General features: G+C 41.7%; 1 protein-coding gene across 1 annotated transcript in view; it reads left to right on the top strand.

Annotated features, from left to right (window-relative positions):
- Nucleotides 1-10681, top strand: part of UMODL1 (uromodulin-like 1) — a gene marked incomplete at its 3' end in the record, with an annotated part of 49677 nt that overhangs the window by 18026 nt on the left and 20970 nt on the right. Inside the window, 4 exon segments of the mRNA XM_010194676.1 lie at nucleotides 482-601; nucleotides 2316-2570; nucleotides 3956-4068; nucleotides 6199-6418. Coding sequence (XP_010192978.1) covers nucleotides 482-601; nucleotides 2316-2570; nucleotides 3956-4068; nucleotides 6199-6418 — 708 coding nt within the window.

Here is a 10681-nt window from a genome sequence, read left to right as displayed (position 1 = left end):
GTAGGGAAATGTCATTAGTGATGTGATTTGTACATGAACTCTCCTTCCCATTTTGACTGCGTGACTGCGGCTGGGACTCAGCTGTATAATCCCACCCTGGACTGTACAAGGTTCTCTGCTGGGGGCAGGTGAAGCTTTGCAGCGGGTGAAATAACACTTTACAGTACCAGCAAAATATAGAGGCATATACTTACAGCCCATGGACATCAATAGGCCTGCTAATAGGCTTAAAGATAATGAGATAAATAAGTGCTTGCAGATTCAATGCTTTAGTTAGAAAACAATTTTACAATCCTTTAATCTTGCTAATGAAAGGAATGTATTACTTTATGCTTTTGTGGTATGATAATACGTTTATTTTCATTTCTATTTACATTACGCCTATTGCTGCTTTTCAGTTGTTGAAAACATGAATGATATTATTTTGGATTTGCTTTGTTAGGAATGCTTTAACTCTTTGATAATACTATATTTCCGCTAGGCATGACAGCATCTACTCTAAGTTCAGCGCTGGATCACATTAACACTAGCAATAGCTCTCTGTCTATAAGTAATTCAGGTCTCTTGTCCATGACTAACCAATCCTCAAATGCTGCGTGCTGTAAGTAATCCTTGGATTTGAATGAATATTGTCTTGCTTTTAATTCAGCCACTCTTTGATCCCTTTGTCCTGGGGCTGGGTGAGTTACAGGACGGTGTTCACAGAAGCTGGTAATAGTTTTGTCATGAATCTCCACGTATGGAAAGAGAGAGGCTTCCCCATGGGAACTTATGGATCGAGGGCAGAGATGCTGTGAAGTGATCACTGGAGAAGCCCCGCTGTTATCCCCAAGGCTACTGAAGGGAACTGGTTTCCTGAAAGTGGAAGTGTCCACCCTGGGCTCCATGAGCCACTTGTGCCTGGTGAGGCTTTCAAGTGCAGGTCCCATCACAGGTGCTGCACTGGATAATCCCCCAGGGCGAGAAGGCCAGCAAGGGCTGTGCAAGGCCAGTGCCACTAGCCCTGGACTCAGCTCACTGCACATCCTGAGCTTGACCTAGAATGAGGTATGGGAGGATCTGCTACTGAGGCCAGGAGCTCCTTCTGGCCATGGCTGCAGGGATGTGGGCCTTTTGCTTTAGAGTCCATGAAGATGGTGGTGGGGACATGAGTCAGGGAGGTTGACCACAGCTACCCTATACTGGAATTAGCCTTTGTGAATACTCTCCCTGGTATACATGATAGCTTCCTGAGGGACTATGATGGGAACAAACCCCAGTGGCTTTGTCTGTATATGAGAGACTTCAGCCCTCTCACGTGAGAGTTATCATGATCCTCTTATACCAAAATCCTGTTCTTCTTATGCAGGAAATGGCTTTCAGTAGTTCTTTGCCTAGTTCAGAGAGACAGGCTGGATAATCTTGACATTCATCCATAACTTCTGAGAAAGCTAGAGGAATTAAGTCCCTCTAGAGCATGGGCTTTGCAGGAGTTTGGCAGCCACATGACTCAGAGGCCTAGAAACAACTGTGTCCTACTGAAATAATTTAAGAAAATAACCCTTTTTTTCTCAGCCTAACCATTTGCATGAAAGAATCAAAATTGTGACAGCAACATGTCATGGTCTCTAGCTTAGCATAAGTGATGGTGTTCATCTCACTTGACTCTTGTTGTCTACGGAAAAGGTGTCTAGTCTGTGCTTGCCATCTGGGCTCTCCCTCTAGTTAGTGGAGACAGACAGGTTCTGCTAGAGGGCAATTCACCTTACCAAATTTAGACACCTCCTCCTCCTTCGAGGAGAGGGATCATTTCTGAAGGGCTCTGTCTTTTCCCATTGACATGACAGTGATTGCAATGGACTAGAGTGGCATACACAGATGAAATGCTGCCCACCACTCTGCCCCAGCCTGTCAAAGCTGAAGTCTATGGGGTTTTTCAAGACATAAATCAAGGTGGCCTTTGCCTGAAGAGGTGCATTTTGATAATTGAAGTGACAAGAGGCAAAGCAGGTGTCAACGTATGTAAAGCACACAGATTCAGTATTCCAAACTTATTCCTGTTGCTTGAACCTGTAGTTCACTGGCTGATTATTAGTGTTACTAGAGATTCAACAAAAATACATATAGTAAAAGGAAATAAAAAGAGTAAGCACCCAATTAGTGGGATGGTAAGAGGACAAGGGGACCTGATAGTGTCAGAGGGGCAGACGTAATGTAAAGAGAAGCTTCCCCTATTCATTGTCAAAGTGCTTGTCTAGAACCAGTTTAGCATAACACAATGCTTTAAAGAGGAAATGTTTCTTTTTCTGTGATATCTCTTCCTGGGACTGAAATAGATCCCTCTGCAGTTAGAAACCACCGAATCTTCAGTGTTGCCAGCAACAGTTTTGAAATGTCCTGGCATGTCACTTCTACTCTGAACCATACTTTCCAAGTGCAAGTGTTCAAGGACAGAGAGATTGTACGAGACCTAAAGATAGAGGAAATGAAAATGGATGTATCTGGACTGGAAGCAGGTGTGATGTATTCAGTAGAGATCAGCTATGAAACCTGTGGAGAAACCAGCATCTCCCATCAAAATGTTAAAACAGGTAAACAGCCACCTTAAAATAGATATATTTCTCTCTCTCCTCACTCACTTGCAGTTCAGCAAGGATCCATATGGTCCTCCCTGAACTCCATCTCCCACCTTCTGCAGCACTTTTTTTTCTCCCCTATCCCAGCATTTATGCTACCCAGGTTATCAGGTAGCAGAGCTCTGGCCTTAGTTGAGAAAGCAGTGCTGGAGCTGACTCACACTATTACAGATATCAGGCTAAGAGAGATTTTTTTGGGGGAGTGCCTGGCACTACGTTCTGCTGCCACCTATCTCTCATCAGGCCCCATTTTTCCTGTTTGACTGCTGTGGCTAGTGAGAAACCCAGCCAACTGGTTTGTCAAGGGCTCAGCTGAGCTAACAAGAGCGCCCAGAGGAAGGCCAGATTCAGCTGAATATTTACAAGTGACCAGGATTACAGGGAATAGCAAGGGCTGTACAAGAAAGCTTTCAAAATGCCAGCATACTTTTGTTCAATTGGCCAGTGATGCTAGCTCCCTGAGGCCCTAGTGTGTTGCTCAAATGTAATTTTGCTTTTCCTTTATCCTTAAATTATTTCTTAAGCCTTTACACAAATAAGGAAATAAATGTCTCCCCATTTTCTTAAAAAAGCAGGCAGTGAACTATTTAATACTGGCCACAGTGAGAATGCTGCTGTTTATGTTTATCCATAAGAGCCTTCCCTTTGATCAGATGAGGGATGACTCCAGTTTCGGTCAGAAGAAAATTATTCCCTTTGTAGAGAGAAAGCAGGAGGTCTAGTGAGTATGGAAACAGGGGGCTGAACTTCAGAGCATGACGTTGGAGCCCTTGAAAAAAAGAAGTTTTCCAAGGATCAGTCCAAAGAGTAACAGCGTCACATTGTTTACACAGGTTAAAGTGGTTAATACATTCCTTGGCTCTTGGTTTTGGCTCGCATGCTCTGTATGTTATCTGTCAGGGCTTACCAGGCAGAGAAGTAGCATGCACTGCTTTTTGTTATTATTTTCAGTTTAAGAATGTATGTACTATCCACATAAAAATATTTATTGTGGCTGGTGGACCAGAGATGAGCTTACAGGCAATTCTATCCTGGATGTAACTCAAGTACAAGAATTACCTAGGGTCACGTTCACAAGGATAAGTGTAAACTCAGTTCTTACGCAGTTGTAATTAGGCACCTAAATATCTTATGGACCTGATGTAAGTGCTTCACCTTGATGTATAGGAAGCTTGTCACAGAATATTTGCTTTATTTTCTTGATTTAATACCAAACTCTCACAGCCTTTTTCCCTCTTTCTCCCTTCATCATTTGAGATTTTGGTCTGGGTACATCAGTTTCGACTGAATCCTTTCCTCTTCAGCTTTGTCAGTGTGTGTTTTAATATTGTGTCCTACAGAGGCCAAGATATTTGGTGTTACTATGAGGATTCTCAACTACAACTTCACTGATGATTTTCATAATGTCAGCAGCTCAGCATATGAAGAATTTTCAAGAGTGTTGCTTACAGAGGTAATGTTAAAATATCTGTGAGTAATATTTTTTTTTTCAATTTAGAATTTGTTTAATGTGATAGAGGATTTTATGCCTGGCAGAAATATCCCCTGAAAATCATCATACTGTTTCCTGTGACCTTTCTTTATAATTAAACCAAAAATCAACTGACTAAACAGATCAAGCCCTTGGCCTTATTACCAGTGGAGCCAATGAGAATTTTCCCCTACAGAAGAGTAAAAGAATTAAAAATGCGGGCATGCAACAGGGACTACTTTCCTTGGATCTTGACTCACACTAAATTGACTCAAAGCATTTTAATGGATTATTGAAATGACATTGCTGGCACTCATTTCAGCGCTGTCTTCTCAATAAATGTCTGACTGCTCTCAAAGCTCCTTCTTCTTTAAGGAAAAGTGATCAGATCAGGCTTTCTTCTCCAGCCCCATTCTTTGCATGCACACAGGCTGTCACTCTCCATGCTCAGGTGCAGCCAGCCATAAACAAAACTTGAGTCATGAAGTTTGTACCAGCTCTCAACTTCCCAGACAGGGGAGATGTTTCAGATTCAGTGATCTCTTCTAGTTGTTTTTTTTTCTGGGTAGAGAACAGGGCCAAATCAGAGGAACTGGGATCTCCATCAAAAAGAAGACTTTCCCAAAACAAAGGAGGACTCATAAACATATTTGAATATAAATCTGCGGGGGAAAAAACCCTACAATATTAGAACTATACTTTCAAAGGCAGCACAGAAGAGGCATTTGCTCATTAGAAATTGCAGGTTAAACCTCCTGACATGGTTTTATTTCTCATAGCTGCAGATTTTTGCTTTTGTTGTGCAGAAGGATTTTTGTGAGTAAATCTCCTCTGAGACTAATGCAGACCTAATTGACATCATGGGGTTGGAAAGGAAAAGGAGTGTGGCCCTTCTGTGTTGCTTCTGCCTTCTTGGGTGTTTGGGAGCACAACATCCTCCTCTCACTTCATCTTTCCTTTTTCTTGCCTCTCCACCCTAATCTGAACTTAGACCAGTTAAACAGCTTGTTTGTAGGAATTTTTGGAGCAAACTCTGACTGAATGGGAACAAAGCTGTGTTGATTTATGGCACTGGCTTGCATGCTCAAAGGTGTGCTTTGAGGTGTATGTAGGAACAAAAGGTTCAAGCATGGAGATGCCTTCTAGAGATGTAAGACGAAACTGCCAACTCCTGCACAGCTCAAATACTGACACCAGAATGCCTGCTTTAATGTTCAGAGTCACACCATTTGTTCAACTGATGTGTTTACTTACCAGATTGATAATCAACTATGGTGTAATTGTACTATTGCCCTGAAGTTGGGCTGTCTCAAACACATTTTCTTGAGGTTATCTGCCCCCATTTTTTGTCTTTAATCTGAAGATTTGTCATAGAACTCAGCTGCAGGCTGGACTTGGATGGGTGAATTTCAAAAAATTGCTGGGAGCTAAAGCTATGCCCATGCTTGCAAATGAAACATTTCCTGAACCATTCTCTGGCACTGACACCAATTGACACAAACCAGCCTGCATCCATGCAGTTAGTTATTCCAAAGTATGGTGGTCACATTCAGTTCACCTGTGGGGACTGGCCCCTGACTGATGTTAAGTGTCAAACTCTGCCTGGGTACTGCCTGGGGGACTGCCAGCTGGTAGCAGCCAAAATCAAGCCAGTTTTTTCTGGCGACAGTGGAGATGACCAGGTTCCAGTGTCTGGGAGAGAAGAGGTGAGTATATAGGAGACTTGGGATAAAAAGCTTACATGATGTACAGAGCTAACATCAAGGGTCTAATGCATGCAGGCTTACAGGGCCAATTCAGCTGTGATGTAGGCAAATAGGGGCAGAAGGAATTCTGCTCCCCTGAGCCAAAATTAAATTTGTTTTATAAGACCAGTGGTCAGATGGGTACCATTTTCAAGGGTACATAGGTGTGCCAAGGAGACTCGTGCTTCTTTGTGCCTCAATAATCTCTGAAAAGTAAGATTCCTGAAACATTTTGAAACCTTCCTTTTTACAAATTTTTCTATGTTGTGCACATATAAACCTTTAAAATGTACCACCATGGTTCAGTTCTAAAAGGAGCTATTCCTTTTGAGTTTCTAATTGTCAACACTTTTCTCCCCCTGCTCAGCTTGAAAAATAATTTCCACCCAACATTTCTGCTTTATACAATTCTGGGAAGCTGAAAGTGCAGACTGAATCCCTGCGTGCTGGAAGCATCATTGTGAGACTCAGAATCACTGTGCAGGACCCCGAGTTCCAAGTTGATGCCTCCACGTTTTCCCTGGTGCTATCTTACCTGTACGATGGCTCTGCACTTGTGGTGGATCAGCAAAACATTGCAGTAGAAGGTAATTTATTTTTATTTTCCAAACAACAACCCAGGGTTTGTGTTTTGATCATGCACAGTATCCACAGCATTCTTCATAAAAAATACTTTATAATGAGATAATATGAAGCTTACAGTGATTTGTTGGTGGGAAAACCACGACATGAGATCTCCTCCATGGGCTTTTATCCGTAAGCCCAGAAGGATTCAGAAGAAGGAGCATTGGCTGACCTCAGGTGCCTGCAGGCACTGTTTCCCTCCACTATGTTTCAGAAGGAGTGGAGCCCTTGTTCTCTGTATTAATCTTCCTCTCTCCTCCTTGTGAGCAGTTGGGAGTTTTCCATATCTTTCTCGCACTGAACTGCAGATAGGATTACTGTGGAATATTGGTAGTCTTTAGCCCACACACCCTCTGGACAGTGTTGTGCTTCAAGGCTGTGGGGTTGTATTTGGGCCAGGGTTTAAGGAAAAGTGATCTGACATCTTCACTATAGAAATGCAGCCAGAGAAATTCCCAAGTGACCTCTCAGTGAATAGGACTGAAGAAATATGTGTGGAATTTGTGTTAAACTAGGCCTTTGTTTGATCTTCAGTAATCACCATTTTTGTCTTCAAAGGACTAAGTTTGGCTTCAGGTTTCCCAGCTGGCAGAGCCAGACAGATTTCAGAGAGTTGCCAAATCCAACAGAATGGGTTATTCTTCTCCTCCAGTGCACTGAGCTCTTAAAAGCTTATTTACTGTGATCAGGGAAAACTCCCTTTGGAGTTAGAGAGCATATGGAGGTTAAGGGGAATAGGACAGGAAAACAGCAGACGAGACAAATTGCACCTGAAGCCTACAAATATCACAGTAGTATCAGATACTGGGTTGCTAGATGCTGATGTGCGACAGGATACTTTACAATCATTGTTCCTGGACTGAAAGAGTGGAGAGAAGGAAGGCAATAGCTCTGGACTTTTCCTTTGCTTACAGAAAGCCAGGTGACTTCCAGTAGCACCACTCTTGGCCAGAAGCACAGCCAGCTCCTCCTTAGGGGTAGAGGAAAAGGGGTCCATTTCTTAGCTCTGCCCAAACAAACATTTATTTGACACGAGTTTTCCAAAGTCAAATGTGGAAAATAAGGCGAAGGAGTGCAACACGTGAAGGAAAGATTTGTATAATGGGCTGTTTTGCTTCCTGAGCCCTGAGAGCCCTGGGACCTGCCCTTTGGCAATAAGCCTGCACAGCTCCTCTTGCACCAGAGGAGCAATGCCACTTGGATCCTCTGTGGAGCCAGGCCTTCAAAGTCTACGTGCTCAGTTTAGTGACAGTGGCAGACCAGGGAATTCAGCTTTGAAACAGCAAGGATGAGAAGTCAGAAGGGATAGCACAAATGAAGGGAGTGGAGCAATTGCACCTCTCTTTGTAGACTCATAAATTATTAAGTTTACTGCCATGATTAATAGACACTAGAATGGCTGTCTGTTGTGTGAGGCATGGTAAGGAAAAAGAAAGGTATGTGTGCTTAGTCAGGTCCAGGATCCATCTAGTACAATATCACATCCTCAGTAGCAGCCAGAGGCCAATTCCTGGAGAAGTGTAAGCATATGGCAAGTGTAGATGATGCCGTTCACTAAAACTCTCTTAGCCACCAACTATTTTCAGCTTCAGGACTCCCTGAATCCAAAGTGTTTTCTTTGGGTTTCTTCTTCATGAGTTCCCCATGAAGTCATAGAAACTTTTAGCATCTGCAACATCGTTAGGCAAAGAATTTCACAGGTTTTTTCCCACTGCATATACCTCTTACAGGTATAATGGGTAATCAGAGCAAACACAAAAGGCATTTTTTTTAATAATTCTTGAAGTAGGACTGTTGGGCTGTGTGTGTGGGGGAGGCATTTGCCAAACGTGAAAAGCCAGAGAGATGCCTAGAGTGCAGAAATAGAGTAGAGAGCACACCTTGGCTGAGATGTAATGATTATAGAGGAAAAAAGCTCCTTGTGTGTGTACATACATGAGCGATGTACTGGTGCCAGTGAGCACTGAGAAGAAAACATAAGTGTCTCGGCCTGATGCATGATTGAATGTGGCCAACAGAGGTGAAGGAATGTGCTTAAAAAGCCATGATAAGTGATGAGAAAGGAAACCCTCGGAGACAATAGAGCCCGTGAATGTGTTGATGGGGTTGCAAACATGACGAGAGAAAACTTATCTACGCGGTTGCAGATAAGCAGGCAATTCTTTATTGGAGCGCTGGGGAGACACAGAGGATACCTCCTCTAGTTGTGCTCCATACATTTTCCATACATTTTCACAGCTTATTTATACATTTTTAAGAAAGCGATATTACAAGATTATACAAGTATGCATAAAATGTCCGCTTTTTAATTTGCCCTTTACCGTGCTTGGTTCATCACTACCATAATATTTCATACAAGACATTGAATTACTTCAAAAGCTCATCCCTACATAATTTTGACATGGAGAGAAAAGTTATGGCCTGTTCTTCAGTTTAAACAAATACCTATTTTAACTACTTTAACCAATCAAAATAAACAAATACCTATTTTAACTTCTTTAATCAATCAAAGTGTTCTCTTTTAACTCTGCAGTTTAAACAATTACCTACTTTAACTACTTTAATCTATCAAAATGTTCTCTTGACTGCAACATTTCCCCCCTTTCGAAAGTATTGATAATCAATTTTCAATACTGTCATTCAAATGATTTTATATTTCTGTTATTTCGTGAGATACAAAGCCATGATTGTTGTATGGTGGTGGATAATTTTTACGTATTTCATATTGTCTTGATAGGGCAGTCAGAATTTTCTGATTCCATTTTGGTCTTCTTTCAGGTTCTTTTTTTATGCAAAGATACACTAAATAAATTGCCATAAATACTATGATCAATAGCAGCAGTGTTTCAATCAGTGATTTTATCCAGGATTTCAAGTTCAGGCCCAATCCTTCAAAAACTTTGTCTATCCAGCTTTTCCTCATGTCTTCCTTAATTTCTTGTGTTTCCTCTTCTATTTTCCTAATTGATCCACATCTTGTTCTACATCTGTCCAGAGGTCTGATTGGTCTGGACTTGGGTCCAAACTTGTGTAATCTGTATGGTCCGATTCAGCCACCCAATTTTGATCCATGTTTCTGTCACCATAGACTGCCAAATAAACAGATAAACAAGTTTAATCATGCTTCAAAGTTGATTTCAAAGTCAGGGTTTCCAACCACTCTCCACTTGAAAGGCGGTGTCTTCTTCACTCGGGTGTGGTGGATCCACGCATCTGATTCGGCAATCTTGACTGCAGTAAAAGTAGTCAGCAACACCTGGAACTGTCCTTTCCACCTTTCTTGCAGAGATTCTTCATTCCAAGTCTTCACATAGACATAGTCCCCTGGCAGTATGTTGTGTACCGGATTTTCCAATGTCAAAGGCTGGTTCCACACTACTGCTCCTTGGAGTCTAGCTAGAGTTTTTCAAAAAAAAGCAAATAGTTATATACCTCTTGTTTTCCTTTTACATGTATATTAGGATTAGGCTCAGGTGATTCATATCGTTTTTCATACAATATTTCATAGGGCTTACTGACACTCCACTCCTAGGTTTTACTCGTATCTGTAACAATGCAAGTAAAAGCACTTGAGGCCATTTTAATTTAGCTTCCTGGCAAATTTTACTGATTTGTCTTTTCAAGATTTGATTCATTCTTTCCACTTTACCACTAGATTGTGGCCTCCAAGGAGCATGCAATTCCCAGGAAATTCCTAAGACCTTGCTTACTTCTTGTACCACTGTGGCCACAAAATGTGGTCCTCTGTCTGATGATATTCCAAGTGGAACTCCAAATCTCAGAATAATTTCCTGCAGTAACCATTTAACAGTCTCTTTAGCCTGATTTGTGCGACAGGGAAAAGCTTCTGGCCATCCAGAATAAGTGTCAACCCCAACCAACACGTATCTGTACCCATTGCATTTAGGTAATTCTGTAAAATCGATTTGCCAATAATCACCTGGCTCTACTGTTTTTATTTTGCCCATTTGAACTTTCTTTCATGCTATTGGATTATTCTTTAAACAAACCTCACATTTTGCAGATATTGATTTAGCCATTTCTAACATTTTTACTGGTATTGCGTTTCGCTTTAGAATCTGTACCAGGGCTTCCGCACCCCAATGACATTCATGATGTTTTATCTGCAAGATCTCTCTCATAATCAAAGGAGGCACTACTACTTGTCCCATACTTGTAACCCACCATCCTTCCTGATTTTTCTTTGCATTTACCAACTGTGCCAA

Source organism: Mesitornis unicolor, unplaced genomic scaffold (genome assembly GCF_000695765.1).
Source record: "Mesitornis unicolor isolate BGI_N332 unplaced genomic scaffold, ASM69576v1 scaffold2721, whole genome shotgun sequence".
NCBI classification, from domain to species: Eukaryota; Metazoa; Chordata; class Aves; order Mesitornithiformes; family Mesitornithidae; genus Mesitornis; species Mesitornis unicolor.
The sequence above is the reverse complement of the archived record's forward strand: the minus strand, read 5'-3'. Positions and strand labels throughout refer to the sequence as shown.